Source organism: Ambystoma mexicanum, chromosome 3q (genome assembly GCF_040938575.1).
Source record: "Ambystoma mexicanum isolate Mex_15411 chromosome 3q, UKY_AmexF1_1, whole genome shotgun sequence".
NCBI classification, from domain to species: Eukaryota; Metazoa; Chordata; class Amphibia; order Caudata; family Ambystomatidae; genus Ambystoma; species Ambystoma mexicanum.
In genome coordinates, this window is record NC_090926.1 from 864283294 (window position 1) to 864302695 (window position 19402).

Here is a 19402-nt window from a genome sequence, read left to right on the forward strand (position 1 = left end):
GTACCACGCGTGAAAATTCCGGGATAAACCTGCGATAGAAATTGGCAAAGCCGAGCATGCTTTGAACCCCTTTTACAGAGCTAGGTGATGGCCATTTGAGGATGGCATCCACTTTTCTTGAGTACATTCGGACTCCTTTGGGTGTCAGGATGAAACCTAGAAACTCGACTTCTGTGGTATGGAAAACACATTCCTCCAATTTAGCAAATAGTTTGTGTTGGCGCAGTTTTTCCAAGTACTGCCCTGACGTGTTTTCTGTGATCAGATTCCGAAGAGGAGTACACCAGAATGTCATCGATATATACGACAACACAAACATCAATGAGTTCCCGAAGGACATCATTCATGAAGTATTGGAAGGCAGCCGGCGCGTTACACAATCCGAAAGGCATCACCTGGTACTCGAATAATCCGTATTTAGTACGGAAGGCAGTTTTCCATTCGTCGCCTTCTTTAACTCGTACCAGATGATAAGCCCCCCGGAGATCTAACTTGGTGTATATGCAAGCGTCCTTCACCTGGTCAAGGAGTTCAGGGATCAGAGGCAGAGGATAACGGTTTTTAACCGTTATCTGGTTCAATGCGCGGTAATCGATACAAGTTCTAAGGTCGCCTTCTTTTTTGGGCACGAAGAACAAAGCCGAGGATGCCGGGGACTTTGACGGGTGAATAAAACCATTAGCTAGGTATTGATCCAAATATGGTCTCAAATGCAGATTCTCAGGTTCGGTAAGGGCATAAATCCTGCTACAAGGGGGTTGTGCACCGGGCACCAGATCGATTTGGCAATCGTACGATCTGTGAGGAGGTAACGTGTTGGCCTGTTCCTTTTGGAAGACGTCCTGAAAGTCTTGGTATTCCGGAGGTAGTTTCATGAGGCAGAGGTTACAGATGCTAGATTAATCTTCAGGTTTTCTGGGTAGCAGGTTTGTGTACAATCCGGGAAGGTTATTCTCTTAGCTCGCCAATCAATTCGAGGATTATGTGTCTCTAACCAAGGGATTCCAAGAATAACCTAAAACTGTGGAGCCTTATTTACATCAAACAACACCCTCCCGATGGCCGTCGGGACCAATAAGAGTCACCTCAGTAGTGGAATGTGTTACCGGTCCAGAGGCAATTTCAGTTCCATCGACTGTGGTGATGACATCTTTGCTGGTTTTAGGACGGAGAGGGAGGTTAATCCTAGAGACCAATTCACGATCCACATAGTTTCCAATAGCCCCACTATCGATGTATGCCTTTATTGCATGCAACCGCTTAGGCTGTTCTGGATCTAGGAGAACCATTGGCACAATGAAATGCGAGGTCTGAGAGTTAGTTTTCAAGCTCGGCAAGCGGACCCCTACACTTGTCGGGCGGAGTCGTTTCCCGAAACAGAGTCTTCATGGTTTTTATCAGCGGCTCCTACCGCCTTTCGGGGCGGTTTTGCCGGGCAATCTCGTAGAAAGTGTCCAGAATTCCCGCAATAAAGACATAATTTTAACTGCCGCCTCCTTTCACGTTCCTTTTGAGTTAAGGGTCCTTTAACCCCTCCAATTTGCATAGGCTGAGAGACATCAACTCCCTTGGGATTAGCATGGGTCTTGACCAACACCCGGGTCTCAAACCTGGACCGATCTGCTTTTCTGTTTTGAAGTCTGTGATCCAATTGGACCACTAAGTCTATATACTCTGTGCATTCTTGGGGCGGATTTACAACTTGGGCCAAGACATCTTTAAGTTCTCCGCGTAGGCCTCGATAAAACAACGTGACTCTTTTATCCTCTGGCCATCCCGTTTCCACAATTAGTCTATTAAAGGTTGCAATATAGGGTAGGAGGTCCTGATTGCCCTGTCGCAGGGATAGAAGTTCGTCATCCAGAGCCTGCCCCTGAGAGTGCCGAGCAAATAACCTTTCCATGCTTGCTTGAAACCTTTGAAAATCACGGAGAATCGGGTCATCTTGAGTAACCAGTGGAACTGACCAATCGGCAGCGCAGCCGCTGAGATATGACAATACAAAGGCTACCTTGGTCTGATCATTAGGGAAGGCCCCAGGTCTGCATAGGAAGTACAAACGACACTGATTCATGAATACAGCGAATCGTTTGGGGTCCCCAGCAAAGCGTTCGGGTGGGGCCAGCGGCATGTTTCCAGGTAGATTAATCTGCACAGGGTTACTGGAAACCACAGGAGCGGGGTTCCCTCCGGAACCGGGTAGAGGAGTTTGCCCAGCTTGACCTTGCAAAAGCTGTCTGGCCAGGTCATCAGTTCTTTCCTTTGATATTATTAATTCCCTAGCATACCAGCCAGAGCATACAAAAGAGGAGATAGAGGGCATCCCTGGCGAGTTCCTCTAAAAAGTGAAAAGTTCAGGGATGTAAAACCATTAACCAGAACCCGCGCAGATGGAGCATTGTATAGTGCCGAAACCCATCCACAGAACATGTCACCAATACCCATTTTTCGGAGCACCTTCATCATGTAAGACCATTCAACGCGGTCAAAGGCTTTTTCAGAGTCTAGCGAGAGGAGATAAGCCTCAGACTCTCGCTTGGACACTTCGTACATTAGGTCCAATGTTTTCCTAACATTATCAGACCCCTGCCGCCCGGGAATAAAGCCTACCTGGTCCCCGTGAACCAAAGAGGGAATAAGTCTGGATAACCTGGTCGCCAGGATTCTGGCCAATAGCTTCACGTCAACATTTAACAATGAAATGGGCCTATATGATTGACATAACGAGGGATCTTTCCCCTCCTTCGGGATGACCACAATGAGAGCCGACATCATGGAGGGGTGGGGGGGGGGGGGGGGGGGGGGTGAGACGACCCGTATCCAGGCCCGAATTATACACCTTAGACAAATGCGGGGCCAATGTGGAGCGAAATGTCTTGTAAAAGCGGACGGTGAATCCATCGTCTCCCGGCGCAGAACCGTTCTTCAAAGACGCAATAGCATCTACAACCTGTTGGGGAGAGATCGGAAGCTCCAAAGAGGCCGAACGCTCCTGCGGCAGACAAGCAATGGGAAGCGACACAAAGAACCGATCCACATCTGACCCATCACCAGTATATTCAGAAGTATAAACGGTTTCATAATATAACTTAAATTGTTCCGCAATTTGATCACCCCCCCTCGCAACCTTTCACCTCCCCGGCCAGATATGCAATTGACACGCCTACTATTACAGAGTTCCGAGTCTCCAAGCCAATATCTTATCCGCTTTTTCCCCCCTTCTCCATATACCGCTGTTTCAGGAACGCAAGTTTCTTCTCCGTCTGCCCCACAAGTAAGGCGGACAGTTTAGCTCTAAGCTGTTGGAGCTTAGCCTGCTTATCAGGATCCATCTGCGATCTCATCTTACCCCCTGGCTGTATAGCCAGAATATGCTCCCTCAATTTGCGTTCCTCCCTAGATCTTTCCTTCTTCCTCCTAGCTCCCATTTCCATCATAACACCTCTGATCGTAGCTTTGAATGCATCCCACACCCCTCCAACCCCTACTTCTCCATTATCATTTAAGGAGAAAAATTCAACAATTGAGTCTAGAAGGGATTGCCGTAATTCACTATCTTGCAGGAGAGAATCATTACATATCCACCGCGATTTGCCCTAGGCCCCCGGAGGAATCCCCAACTGACACAAACCATATCGTGATCGGACCATGGGATGGACTCTACCTTGAAGTCTGAAATATATTCATGGACTGAGGAATCAACCAGCACACAGTCAATCCTAGAGAATGATTGATGCACAGAGGAAAAGTAGGTAAATAGAGGATCGTGATTACCAACATCGGGGTGAGCATCTAAAAGGTGCAAATACATATTAACCTTCCGAAAGGAATCCGCCATCCTCCTCTGGGATCTAAGATCAGGGCACGGGTTAGAGGATGTTCTGTCTTTATCCAGACTCTGAACCATATTAAAGTCTCCCCCTACAATGATTGCCCCCTCTGCAAAATCCCTGATTTTCCCGCTCATCCCCTGCCAAAACGCATCCTGATCTTCATTCGGTCCGTACACTCCCACCAAAGTAAACAACCTGCCCCTCACCTCCCCCTTAACCATAATAAAACGCCCCTCCGGATCCGCCCTATTGAGCTCTGGAAGAGAAATGCACCTCTGGGGAGAATATGAGCACAACCCCCCCCCCCGCTTCTTCACCCCATACGATGAACGGAATAGGTATTGAATAGCCCTGGATTTGAAGGCGGGTTCCCTCCCCTTAACCCAATGGGATTCTTGTACAAAGAGACCAGCGACCTCTTAGTCGGAGAGTTCAAGCCCCGCCCGTTTAGAGACCCCACAGAAAGAGAATAAGGAAACTCATTCATAAAGACAGCCATAAGACCACATGTGGGCGCCGCCCCCAAACCAAGGTGTCCACCGAAAAACCAGAACAAACATGTTGAACCCAACAATCATAGTAGCTCCTAACCCCCGCCCTTCTGTCTCACCCAACCCCATCCCTCCCCACCACCCAACCTCTGAGCGTCTGAAAGGACTGCAACATCCTACAGTCGAGCCTTCAGACCACCAAGGATCGCCACCACCAGGGCGAAAAGCCTCACAAAGACACACCATTTTCCGGGCCTCCCAGACCCAAGGAAGAAAGAGAAGACAGAAAAGATAGCATCCGGTATCTCTCCGCAACCAACCAAACCATGAAGCAATCAAGCTTAAGGGCCGGAGCCAGACCATCTATACCCAACCCATTTCAAGAACAAAATCAGACAGAGGTCACTGGAAGTTCCATCCTCCATTTAGGTTGTCGCTTGTCCCGGGGACGGGGGCGCTATCTTCCTGTATTTCCTATGTCCCAGAATGCGCCGTCGTCCCAGGGACACTGGAGAATCCCTGCGGGGACCCTCAGCGGGATCGTCATCCAACTTGACATGCTCCCGAGGGGATTCACTCAACAGCTCTGTCAATGCTCTCCTGATGTCAAACTCCGAGGTAAGAACATGCCTATCTCCGTCGAGTTCCAAGGTGAGAGAGAATGGGTGCCCCCACCTATACTGCACTCCTTTCGACTGCAACCACCTCGTTAATGGCCCACAAAGTCTCCGGCGAGCAAGTGTGAACTCAGAAAGATCCTGGTAAATGGAGATCTTGGTGCCATTCCAATCGATCAAACCTTTTTTACGAGCGAGCTCCAGTATCTTGGTCTTCTCCCTATACTAATGAAATTTCACTAGGACGGAGCGAGGGCCCCCAACACGACCCCCTGCTCTATGAGCTCTGTCAATGGTAGGGACATTAGTATTCTCTCTTCCAAACACAAGGCTTATAATTTCTTTGACCTTCCTCTCAAGGTCCACTTGTACCTCTCCATCCTGCTCCGGTATGTTAAGGAACCTCAAATTAGAGCATCGCTCTCGGTTCTCCAAGTCGTCAAGCTTGAGCGCAATCTTTTCTTCCTTTCTCTCAAGCTCTGCCAGCCACAGGTCAAATTGAGTCTCAAAGAGATCCGCAGAAGATTGATTAGCCTCAAGGGCTTGAACCCGATCCTCCACATCATCCACCTTCTTATCCAGGGAATCAAGTCTCTTCCCCATGTCCGCCCGAAAACCTCGGATCTCCTCGAGAAGAGCCGCCATACTGCGGCCCATATCCTGGATATCAGCATCTTCCTTCTGGATAGAGACCTGCATATTGATGTCCTCTCTCAAACCCTGAGGCGACCTCCGGAATCGCTGGAGAGCCCTCACTCCTTGCATCCACACTCTGGTTCCCTCGTAAGCAGAACTGAAACGCTAATCCAGGTCAACACAGTTCCTCCAGGAATTCAGATCGTTTTCCTACAGGAGGAGAATTAATGGACAACGGGACCAAGGAGAACCCTCTACAAGCTATGACAGAGCGCCCCTCCAGAACGCGATGACAATCTAAGCCCAGAGGGACCAATGCCGGCCAAATGCGCTCAGAGCCCACAGGCCTCGACGTAGAGACCAAAGAACGGCCACTATGGTGAAAAAAGGCAGGCAGAAATAAGGCTCCCCTCCAGCCGTTAGATAGTATCCACTCTTCCTATGGCTGTCTCCAGAACAGTGCGAGAGGGAGACAGACACCGCCGGAGCTCCAGCAAAGTCCACAAGCTCCAGAGTGTCTGCAACCGTCGCCTCCTCAAGGACTAAGGAGAGCGCTCCCCACACACTTGCCACCTCCAGCCAACGTCAGCTTCTAGGTCTTTGTTCTGTCACCCATTGCATCCATTTGCAGCCATCCCTCAGCAAGCCGCTCCGACAAGACACGGGGGGAGGGGGTGAACAGGGCTATAACACCGGTTCTCCAACCCCTCCTCTCCCATCACCGAGCCTCCGCATACCTCGCGGCTCCCCTGTCGCGCTTCAGGCACGGTACAGACCTCTTCCTCACGGGTCTGTCCGGATCCGGTCACACGCAGCACTCCGGCACCCCACATCTCTCCTTGCCGTCCACTATGTCGTAGCAGGCTGCACAGCAGGCCGGGGGGAACGTCGTCTCGACCACTGGTCTGCCTGGAGCTTCCCCGCTCCACCTCCACCGGTGAGCCACTCCGATCTGTGCAGGTCTCTCACCGGGGCTCAGACTCGGCTCGGGACGCCTCCTCACTCCCCGCACCGCAGAATACCAGCTCTGCGCTCAATCCACTTGAGGCACCCGTCTCACCAGCAACACCAGGGGCCTCACATCACTCCGCCAGGGTCGCAGGAAAGCGTCCTCCACACTTCGCCTCCTTAGGATACAGGCACCCGGGACACGAATCAGAGACGGGTAGGTTCTTCCCCTCCCCTCCGGGGGGATCACGCTGTCCCCTTCCCCAGGAGCCGCTCCCTTCAACCACGTAAAAGTCAGTCCCCGCCACAAAACGGCTGCCGCTGAAAGGGGGCTCCAAGTCTGCAGCACGGCTGTGAGGGTGCTCTGGTCCGGGCCGCTGGAGCCTCCGCCCCTCCCCCACCGCCAGCTAGTCAACGCCGCACGTTTCTCCTCAGCGGGACTGCACTCCCGGCTTCGCTCGCCCGCCACCCGGGAGGATGCAAACTCTGTGATCTTGGCACCTCCAGACACCGGGACTTCGCTCTTCAAGGTCTCGATACTACCAATCAGCCCCAGGGAGGGGTCAGGGCACGGCTCCAAAGGGGCTGGGGGGGCCCATATTTTAAATTAAAATTTTTTTTTTTAAAAAAAAGCACCCTGGGAAGGAGGTCAGCCGAGAAGCTTCATCACATCTCGGCGCCCCCTGGTGGCTCCAAAACCTCACTCTTTATAGGATTTCCCATTCACAGTCTAGGGTGGCAATCACATAGCCAATCAGAACTGGTTTCACTCAGGCACACCTAGAGACAAAGGACCGGGATGTTTCGGGACCCTCCCCCACTTCCTGCCTTCCCAGACACATTAGAGCCTGGGCAGGCTTCAGGACTGAAGTCCGCCAAAGTCAAAACACACAAAGGGCTGAAACCAGTTTCAACTAAGAGAATAAAAGCCCAGAATGAACTAAAACAGAAAATGCCGAAAAAAGGACAGCCATTTTGGGAAATATTGTCACCCATGGGTGCTGTACTGCAGCTGAGGGTTCAGCCTGCAGTAGAAATGCAAACCGGTAGTAAAAGTAAACCACGGCCACCAGCCATTTAAAGTAAGTTAGTGTACCAAAAAATGTGACATGATAAGTGGGGGAGGGAATTACTAAGTAACTCCACATATGGTGGTGTGTGCTGGTCCCTCAAACAGAAATATAAGTAAAACAGCAGTCCTCTTACTATTCTTGGGAACAGTAGTTCACCCAAAAAAATGTAATTAAACATTGAGAGAAGTCCAAGGGACTTCTTAGTGCCACTGTACCAAATACCAGTGCCACCTTAGCGCCACTATACAAAAAGCAGATGGCTATGGCGTTTGTCAGACTCCATAAAACAGTAAAACAAAAATCCAAATCAGGAAAAATACATGAGGGAGTGAGAAGAAGGACCCACTCACTGAGGAGGAAAATATCATAAGCAAAAGTGCTGGGGGTCTCTAAGGTTGAAGGGAATTGGCACATAAATGAAAATTCCCCCTAACAAATATCCCCTCTCCTAGGGAACAAAATCACTTGTTCTTACTACTTTTCACCACCCCCCCTCTTAAGTCAAGGGTATCTATGTACTGTAATCTCAAGGGGCTGTCTTTCCCCTCATGCAGACATTATGTTATGTAGTGATTTGTACTGCGCACTGCTTCCATTATCTACCACCCGTGACGGGTCATAAATGAGGGGCGGTCAGAATGTTGTACTGTTCTCATTGTCAGACATTTTTATTAGACAAAAATGGGCTGGAAAATCTCCTCTCTAGCCCAATCCTAAAGAAGGGGTTGCCTACATAGGAAACTAAAAATCAGTCTATGTCAAGTAGTTTGTAACTTAGAAATTGTCCTCATGTCCAAAACGGTTAGGGAGAATTCTCAGAAATGTGCTAATTCCCCTGCACCTTAGAGACCCACAGCTCTTTTTGCTGGACTTTAGGACTATTTATCTAATGTATTTCTATGTGATTTAGACTATTTCCTTTGACTTGAGTCTGAAACTCCATAGGCATCATCTTTTCATTGTGACACAGCCCCTTCATTGCAGTGGCACAGGGAAGTCTCTTAAAGGTTTAAATACCTTCTCTTGGTAAAACTACTGTTTCCAGGAGCAGTGAAGTGAAATTGACTTTACTTACATTTTTTAAATTTCTAGACCCAGCACACACCATCTTACCGTAGGGTGCTGGAGGGGCTACTTAGTATCCCATGAGTCTAGTTTCTCATGTAACATTTGAATGTTACCCTTTGTACCATTAATGGCTGGTGGCAGTGGTTTACTTTTTACTACCATTGTGTGTTTTTACCGCAGGCTGCAATTGCAGCTGCAGTAAGGCACCCATCGGTGCCCATTTTGTCAAAATAGCCCCGGTCGTCGTTTTTCAGTATTTCTTTTTCGAAAGGCCTCTCTTCCAAGTTCTTCTTGAGATTTACTCTTTTGGGTGCATTCCTGTAACCAAGGGAATTAAGAACAGGGAGTTACGGGCACCTCCCTCACTTCATGCCTACCCCAAACACCCTGGAGCCAGAGGCGGGCTTCACTCGTGAACCCCGGCAAAGGTGAAATGAACAAAGAGACCAAACCTGGTTTGGCGCGCAGAGCAAATCTCAAGAAGGACATTTCCACAAAGAAATGGTGAAAAAAGAAGACCGGAGGTCATTTTGACAAATTACTCTAGCTGCGAACGCAGCCCGCAGTAAAGGCACACCACGGTAGTTCAAACATAACCACAGCCACCAGCCATTCAGTGCGAAAAGGGTAACATAAAAAATGTTACATGAGAAACTAGACAAAGGGGATACTATGCAACTCCTCCAGCACTCTATTGTAAGATAGGGTGTGCTGGTCTAGAAAGTTACAATGGTAAGTAAAGTCAATTTCACTTTACTGCTCTTGAAAACAGTTTATCCAAGAGAAGGTATTTAAATCTTTGGGAAATCTGAAAGACTTCCCTGTGTCATGGCACTGAAGGTGCTGTGTGACACAATGTAAAAGATTATGCCTATGGAGTTTGTCAGACTCCACAACCAAAAGAAACAGTGTATAAAATCACATTAAAATACATGAGAGAGTGGGAATAAAGGGTCACACACTCTCCAGGTTAAAAAAAAAATCAAGTCCTCAAAATCCAGCAAAGTTGCTGGGGGTGTATAAGGTGGAGGGATAGGCACATTTCTGAGAATTCTCCCTAACACCTGATGACGGGGAATACTCATGAGCAGGTGAATCCATGCCGGACCGCATACTGGAGAAGTTAGTTAGAAGTGTCTTCAGGGAGCTAGGACAGCCAATGTCAATTGACCAACGTCTAGGGGAGCTGAGACACTTCTTGAAGGTAAGTAAAAAGTCTTGCATAATGTTATAAAGTTTTGTTGAAAACGAAATCACTGTTGGGCCACAAGCTGGGAAGCTTGAAAAGGGCAAAGCTGCAAGCAATTCTGCAACAGGCAGAAAATGCAAGTCTTAACTGGGAGCAAGCAAGCTACACAACAGGATAAGTACCCCATAGTTCACAGTACCTCTGAAGAAATGGTTCCAGCTGGCTTCTGTTCCTGTTGTAGTCTGGTAGATCTTGTTGTTCCTGGTCCTCAGTCGTGGGGACAAGAGTCAGGACGTCTGGGGACTCCTGCACTACAATTCGAAGGTCAGCGGCATCAACAGGCAAACTTCAGATCAGCGGCACTTTGCGGTTTCAGCTACTCGCAAATAGCACCACTGCGGTCCTGGACTCCTTGTGGACTTGCCTTGCTTCTGGGGGTCCAGCACTCTGTTGAGGTGGCTCAGGCTTGGTCAGCCCTGCTCCGAGGGATTCGGGAGGATCTTCCTGGAGCTCGGGTCCAGCTTAAAACTATGCACTAGATTCTGGTGTTCCTGTCCTCTGACACAATTCCTGGAGCAGCAATGGAAGTACAACCAGCAGAGAGACGGTTTTCAGTCAAGTTCGTTTTGGGGTCGATTGGTCCCACCAACCCAAGGGAGAAGTTGTCCTTTGCAGGGCTTCTCTAGTCAGGGCGAATTCGGAGCTTCAGCACTGCAGCAGAGCTTCACTGGGAAACCAACGGTCCAGGAGTTGCAGCAAGCTTCTCTTCCAAGTTCTTCTTCAGATTCCTTCATCCAGTTATCGACTCTACCTTCCTTGCAAAAGACCTCACCTTTTATGCAAGTCTCTCCCATTCATTCACAGCCTGTCACTCACACAGCAGGGTGCCTGTCCGCCAAGAACAGCCAGCCAGCAACCTTTGGGTGCATTCCTGTAACCAATGAGACTAAGCACAGGGAGTTTTGGGAACCTTCCTCGCTTCCTGCCCTGCCAGACACGAAGGAGCCTTGAGACGGGCTTCACCAGTGAACCCTGCCAAAGGCAAAACAAACAAAGGAACCAAACCTGGTTTGGCGCGCATATTAACTCTCAAGAAGGACCTTTCAACAGGAAATAGCGAAAAAAGAAGACTGCAGCAATTTTGACTAAATGAGAACCCATGGGCGCTATACTGCAGCTGCAAACGCAGCACGCGGTAAAAACATGATATGATATGGCATTTATAACGCGCCTATACACAAGTGTTTCAAGGCGTGACGAGGCAAGGGAGGGGGAACAGAGGGAAGACAGAGAAAACGATCCTACTAGGCCTGGTGTCATTCAGATCGCGCAAGTGCATGGGAAGGGGGAAAGTGCGGGTGAAGGGGGAGGGGACAGTACAGTACATGGGATAATACAATAAACAAAATAAATGGTAGTAAAACGTAAACCGCGGCCAGCAGCCAATTTTGGAAAGGGTAACATAAAATTGTTACATGAGAAGGTAGACAAAGGGGATACTAAGTAACCACTCCAGCGCTATGTAAGATAGTGTGTGCTGGGTCTACAAAGTTTTAAAAAAAAGTCAATTTCACTTTACTACTCTTGGAAACAGTAATTATCCAAGAGAAGGTATTCAACCCTTAGCAGAAATCCAAAGGACTTCTCTGTGCCACTGCACTGAAGGTGCTGGGTGTCACAATGTAAAAAAAATGATGCTTATGGCGTTTGTCAGACTCCAAAAACAAAAAATACAGAATCCAAATCAGATCAAAACACCTGGGTGAGGAGAAAAATGGGTTCCCTCACTCCAAGGTTAAAATTAAAAAGTCCCAAAGTCCAGCAAAAGAGCTGGGGGTCTCTAAAGGAGGGAGGAATTAGACACTAAAGGAACAAGTTACCCGTAACTGTTGTTCTCCAGCATGGGTTCAAAAGCTCATGAATATTCCCGTCAGGCTGGGAAAAATCAGTTTCAGTTTAATTTCTAAACGGTCTTTCTCCTAACAGCCAATCACTGAGCTCAGGGTCATACTGCCCCCAGCCAATGACTGCCTTCTACCTAAACCCCACCTCAGGCAGCCATCTTCCGATTTGGTAGCACGTAAATGGGCAGTAGGACCAACAGAAGAGCCGCAGAGGGGTAGGAGGAAGGGTTTGCATGTGAATTCATGCCAGACCCAGGCTGGAGAACAACAGTTACAGGTAAGTAACTTGATCCTTCTCCAGCATGGGGTCTGGCATGGATTCACATGCTCATGAATAAAGAATACATAGCAGTACACACATGCACAACCACGGGAGGTGGCAAGACTCAACAGAAGCAATCTCTTACCTCCTCACCGGGCACACCGTCAAGCGAACAGGTTGCGCAGCACTGCTTGGCCGACTCTGGACTCCTCCCTGGAATCCCAGTCGACGCTGTAGAACTTCGTGAAGGTGTGCTTCGACCTCCACGTAGCAGCCCTGCAGAGGTCCAGCAGGGGCACACCAGACAGGAACGCTGTTGTAGCAGCGACCGCTCTGATGGAATGGGCTCTCGGACGGCCAGGCAGCGGCCATTTTGCCAACCGGTGACTCAGTGATACAGCCGGAGAGCCACCTGAACATTGAAGCCTTGGACAGGGCCTTCCCATGGTTCACAAAACCAAAGTTCACAAAAAGCTGTGAAGTTTTCCAGAAACTCTTTGTGCGGGCCACGTAAAACTTCCACACTCGAGCCACATCCAGCAAGTGCAAAGCCCTTTCAGCCGGCACCAAAGGTGTCGGAAAAAACACAGGTAACACCAAGGGTTCGTTGAGGTGGAATTGCGACGGAACCTTGGGCATGAAGGAGGGGTGTGTCCGCAGCACCACCCTCATCTCGTGAAAAGTCAAGTGAGGCCGCTTGCATGACAAGGCCTGAATCTCTCAGGTGTCTCCTCATCTTCTTGGTCGGTGGTTCACCCGATGGCAATGGGGTGACCAGCACTTGCAACGTGGGCGGGGCGAATCGCTCGTACCCTCCTTTGCAACTCGGACACCAGCAAGTTAAGGGCCGAGATGATATCCAGTGCAAAATCTCTAGGAGGCCTGTGGGGAGTAGAAGAAGGGCCTGGGTCCCCGTCATCCTGAGGTCCCTCGTTGTCTACTCCATCAACAGTATCCCCGTCTCGAGTCCCCGGCGCCTCCGTCGTTGTCATCGCCCTCTTCAGCAGAGGAAAGGTCTGTTCTCTGAAGGCCTTAAACGCCCACCCACCCACCCACTCTTTCTTCAGGTCCAGAGGGGTCAGCCTCGGACTGAGGGCCGGCATACTCTTCTCCGGCATCTTATCAGCGGGTATATTTGAAGACTCCCTCCTGGGAGGGTCACCCTTGTCGTTGCCGGGGCTCCCTGCGGGTCCGCCCCTACAGCCTTTGAAAGCGATGCCACCACCACCTTGTGGGAGGGTCAAGATTTCGCTTGGTGCACCTGGGCCTTCACAGCGAGGCCTGGCCCCTGATCTTGCCTGGCCTTCTATAAGGCCGAACCAGATGTCTTGTCCTGTTTGGCCTTCTTTTTAGGAGCCGGACCAGACCCTTGGTCTCCTTTGGCCTTCTCTGCCGCGGGTAGGCTGGACAACGTACCCTGCTTGGCCTTCTCATGTCTGGTCTTCTACGGGTTCTCCCGGAACTTACCCGGGTTATCAGACTTTCTCTTGGATGAGGAACCAGAGCATTGACTGGAGATTGACATAGATGGCGATGATGGGCGCGCCCTGACTGTCACGGGACCCGCAGCAGCGGTGACCCAGAAGGAAGCTGAATCGCAGTGCTTAGCTTTGTGTTGGGTCCCCACGGGTGGGGCGCCCTCAAAAGGACTTAGAAGCCTGCTCATCTTTTCCGGATCCGGGAGAGGCATTCCCCTGGGTACCACCCGGTGCAGAGGCCTTGGCCTGCAGCCACGCTTCCAACCGTCGATGTCGGTCCCTCAACATGCGCTCCGAGAAGCCATGGCAAAATGCACAATCTTCCTCCTAGTGCATCGGGTGCAGACATACAGGCACTGGGAATGCTTGTCGTCCATGTCCATGTATACATTCCACAAACCAGTCGGAGCACAGCTTTTAGATGGAAGGGTTGTCCTTTTCGTCCGACATGAACCATGCAGTGTAGGCCTGAAGAATCTTCTGGAAGCCTCCAAGAAGAACATACAACGAAAACAGCACTTACAAAATGGGTCCCTGTTAGTCGGAAGGATGATCGATGGAGCACACAGGCTCGACTGACAGAAAAATAGAGTTTAACTCTCAAAAACGCAGCAAAAGCTCAAAGCGCAAATCACAAGGACTCCCAACACTTGAATGTGCGGTAAAACTCTGAAGATGGCTGCCAGAGGAGGGGGGTTAGTCTAGAGGGCAGTCTTTGGCTGTGGGCAGTATGACCCAGAGCTCAGTGATTGGTTGTTAGAAGGACGGTTCAGAAAAGAAACAAACTGATTTTTCTTTTACTGAGGATTCCCGGCCTGACGACGGGGCATATTCATGAGCATGTGAATCCATGCCAGATCCCATGCTGGAGAAATGAAAATTCTCGCTAACACTCCTGTTGCAACAGATAACACTTATGATGTTTAATTAGTCGGGTTCTGGTGCATATTATAGTCCTGTCAGTCTTAATCTAAGGCAGACAGTGGACAGGAGACAAGGTTGGCCCTGTGACTTTCATATATGATATGATATGGCATTTATAAAGCGCCAATACGCAAGGGTTTCAGGGCGCGACGAGGCAACGAAGGGGAAACAGATAACGATCCTACTAGGCCAGGTGACATTCAGATCGCGCAAGTGCATGGGTAGGGAGAAAGGGTAAGTGCCTGGGGGAAAGTGCAATGCAAGGGACAGAAAGAATAAATAAGATAATAAAAGCGGCCAGATGGTGGCAAGTGCAGGGTAAGAGCAGAATAAGTGCTGATAGGGGACTGTAGGGATACAGAAAACAGTCCCCAGGTGCGATGGGTTGCCAGGGGGGGCAGGGCAAGTGTGCAAAAAGCGGGGCGTGGCCTAGACCCAAGATCGGAAAGGGTGGCCAGGTGACCAGTGCAGTTTCGGCCAGGAGTTTCAGCAGGAGAGAGGCAGAGAAAGCAGAAGCAAAGAGGAAGGTTGTGAGGTGTTTCCAGAAACGGAGATGGTTCTCCTCAAGTTTCAGGGAGACAGGAAGGCTGTTCCAGAGGGAGGCCCCTGCTGAAGAGAGAGCTCGACCACCCACTCGTTGCTTGGAGAAGCGACTGACCCTGAGGGAGTTGGAGGCAGATGAGCGAAGAGCCCGAGAAGGAAGGTATTTGGGAAGAGAGAGTTGAATGTATTCTGTTCCCCTTCATTGACCGTAACCTTCCTCTCCAACTAGGTTTGTAATATTGCCACATATAAATTGAGTTAAATAATGCTGCCTCTGTATATGCAAACATTTCAAAGCCTAATTTTCTGTTAAAGCCAAATTGTATAATGCAGACAACCCACATTAGTGCAGAATACAGTATTTTCTCTGTAGCACTCACAGATTAAAAAGGTCTATGCAGTGGCTCAAATAGCAGCTGTGTTTTTTCGGGTACGCTCAATTATTTTTGCAACTGAAATCTAAATGATCAGATCAAAATAACTAAAACAATTAAAAGCATAGTCTGGTCTAAAGCCCAAAATCCTCCCACCTCTGCCTTGTATATCAATTAAGACAGACTTTTACCCCGGACATTATGGACTGGGTGATGACAAAATGTAACTCAAAACGGTGCTTCTAACTACCTAAAATAAACCAAAGTCAAGAAATACAAAAGGACTCACTTCCTGAAACACTTTAGGAGATTCTGGATGGAACCGCAAGGCACGTAGAAACAAGTGCCTTGCACTCTCCGAAGACAAACGATCCTCCATTTCCCACTTCGCTGCCATGATCCAAAGAGCTGGAATAGAAATTCTAGTGAAACTATGCATACATGCATGCAATATGAACTAACAACAAATCATTTGCACAATGTGGCTACAATCAACCTCAAAATCCTATACGTTGTTAGGGAGAATTTTCAGTTTCTGTGCAAATTTCCTTTAACCTTTTTCTCTGACTGGGATTTGTATTATGTTTTAGCAAGTCTGGTAAGCTCCCTATATTTAATACAGGCATCTTCTTTTTGCTTGGTTGCACCAGCAACCTCTGTGCAGTGTCACTGGGGAGTCCCTTGGACTTCTCTTTATCAAGTTCAAGTTTTATTTATACATATAGCAAAACAAATGCTTTGTATAACACAATTAATACAAATCACCAGTGTTAAAACCAATCACATTTCTCATAAATAATATTATACAATTCAGAGCCTCACATAAGATCATTCAATACATCGTAAAATCAGTACAATCGGTTTATAAAAAGCAACCATAAAATATATCAAATTTATGTCACTGCCACGCAAGAATTGGAACCACAATGCCTCAATTTCAATAGGCTCAATTTGATTGTTATAGGACTTCATATGTTTATAACGCAAAGCGTGCAGGTTTTCACACACAATCAATAGATGGAGTGTCCCAATTGTTTCATTACCACACAGGCGACACATACGCTTTGTGCGTGGTATCCCTATTTGGGCACCTTTTGTTGCTAATGCCACTGATCTATTTAATTTAAGTAGTAGATATAGCCGTACAGTATACAGACTTGGATAAGCATTGATATAACCTGGAGTGCATCATCTAGTAATGCGTTCTTGGCAGTAAATGCCACTATGAGATTTAGTGGCAGGATTGATTAGCTGCTGTTCATAACAGATTTCCTTCAATACTCTTTTTAGTGTCAGTTTCATAGTGAGAATACTAGATGTTCTTTGTACAGACAATTCACCGACCCACTTGGTGTGTAGTTTTTTTAGTTTACCCATGATACCAAACGAGGCTGACGCGTCAAGTCTCAATAGTGCGGCAAAATAAGGTACAGTTATTGTGTCTATTTCGAATCAGTTTAACTTCTCATAATTTATCACACAATGACTGATAAAAACATATGGCATCCCTAACAAATCAAATTCTAAGTAGAGATACTCCACAATTACATTGGCTGGTAGGCGGAACAATTATCGTAGCAACCTGGCTTCAAAACGCTCCATCGACTTAATGATGTTATGCCCCCAAATAGATATTGCGTACAATAATATTGCTCTTATTTTTTGCTGTATATATGGTCAATACAACAGATACAGAGTAGCCGCAGTTTCTGCCAATAAATATACTCGGAGCATTGGTCGAGATGATACATCGAGCCTGAAGGGATGTCCAATGAGCGTTCCATGTGAGACGATCATCTACAAGAACGCCCAGATAATTATAAGATGTAACTTGTTCCACTCTTTCACCATGCAGTTGCCACACGTATTTTTTTGTTCTACTTTTTTTGTGAATGCCATCACTTTCTCTTATCAATGTTGATTTGTAGGCCATTATCAGATTACAGAGGGCATCTAGCACATGCTGAAGACCAGCAGGAGTGTAATCTAGCAAAAGAAGATCATCCGCATATGCCAGCCAACCAATGATCACATCAGAGATCTTCACAGGGTTCGCAGCTCTGAGGCGGAATGCCAATTGCATACCTGCCCAGTATAGGTTGAAGAGTACAACAGCGACCATGCACCCCTGTTTTACACCACTAGATGTGGGCATGGTGGCAGATAATTTACCTTCTGCATTTAAATGGATACGCACTGTTGTGTCAGTGTGCAGCATCATCAGCATCCTAAGACGACCCAATGGAATACCCCAGCTCTGCAGCTTTTGCCACAGACTGTTTCTCAGCACCGTATTGAACGCTGCGGAGAAATCAATGTATGCACAATATACATCGAGATTTCGTCTTAGCCAAGAATGTTCAACCACAGTAGATAACAGTGGCAGACCGTGAACGGTGCCCGTGCCTTTTCGGAAACCGATTTGGTGGTAATATTTTTTTGTCACTAATCCACACACTTAATCCCTGCAAAAGGATACGAGCAAATATCTTAGATGAAGTGTCGAGCATGGCCAACAAACGGAAATTGCTCAGGGAATCCCAGGCACCTTTTTTTATGTACTGTTAGTATATGACTGGATTGCCAAGAGAGAGGGATGGAGCCAGTGATACCTATCTGGACAAACAGCAAGTGCAGAGCTGCCGCCCAGAGCTCTGGCTGCTTTTTTATTAAAAGATTACACACACACCATCGGGCCCTGCAGCTCTTGATCTTTTTAATTTTGTGATGATCGCTAGTATGTCCGATATGGTAGCATGGCAGACCCAATTCTCAGGTTGCTAATGAAAATATACTTAAAATTCCTTCTGACGACCCAAGGTCCTACTTATATGGCTGCACCATTGTACTTCCGTTATGCAGTTAATAGTTAGAGGACGTGGTTGCGAATGTTGAAGTAATTGCCATATGCTAGCAGAATTTCTATTTCTAGCCTTTTCAGCGATTTGTTGCCACAGTTTAGCTCTACACGCTAACTTATGTTGCGCTAACCATTTTCTATAGTTCGCTTTAGCTGTTTTAATTAATGAGGGGACAACCAATGAGGAAGTGTGGGGAACATTCTCTCTTAAGATGGTTTGTATTTCTTTTTGCATCTTTCTTTTAGCATCGCTAATGGCGGTATCAAAGCCAACACGTCGCCTAGTTAGGATATTGGAACGTTCCGCACAACTAATATATGACTGTCTTTCAACTACCTTTTCTCTTATTGTCCGTATAATATCAGAAAAACTAGACAACATTGCCTCAGCTTCATTCTCACCCCCGCAACCAGTCTGTATGAAACATGGTAACAAAGCGGACACCACAGTATTTGCATGGTCAATGTTACGTTCATGCCATCGAATACCATTCCCACCCTCATTAAGAGATAATTGGCCATTTCCATCATAGTTAATAGCAGTGTTCGACTGCCCGGGCATCCTCAAAAGCCAACACAACTGGACATGACCACTTTCGTATCTAGCGACCGTGCTCATATCCCTTATATAGGGGAGTCCTTTTGTGTTTGATAGTGCATAGTCAATTGTTGACGCTAAGCGACCCTCAATTCTAGTGAAGGCCATATCATGGTCACCAGGTGTCAACTCATTCAGTTTCACCATCCCACGGGCAGCTAACATAGAATGCCATTTTGCACCCTGCTTATTAGTCTTCATCGGGGGCAATGCTGAAGATACAAACTCAGGAGGTATGGTTCGCCGATAGGGGGAGATGACCAATTTCCCCATTTAAATCACCAACTAACCATACTGGCATATCTTGGTTATATCTCTGTAACACTACATCGACTATCTTAATGTTCACAGCTGACAGTACCATATTTGATGGATCATAAATGTTTATCAGTATGATAGAGATGCTAATGATAGTATTGTGACCAAAATGTGCTCGGACGACTGATATGATTTGACTATCCGCCACGGTGGAAGCACGGATACAAGTAGACCACCCTTTGGACAACCCAGAACACCATGGGTGGTTGTCTAATGAACCATGCTCCTACCATCTATTTGGACTTCAGCGAGCAACCATGTTTCCTGCAGTGCAACCACACAAAAT

The 19402-nt window shown here is 47.8% G+C and overlaps 1 protein-coding gene across 1 annotated transcript in view; it reads right to left on the minus strand.

Annotated features, from left to right (window-relative positions):
* UTP6 (UTP6 small subunit processome component) overlaps window positions 1-19402 on the minus strand; it is a 483780-nt gene that overhangs the window by 356177 nt on the left and 108201 nt on the right. The window contains exon 7 of the mRNA XM_069654957.1: window positions 15630-15748. Within this exon, the coding sequence (XP_069511058.1) occupies window positions 15630-15748 (119 nt within the window). The remainder of the gene's footprint in view (window positions 1-15629; window positions 15749-19402) is intronic.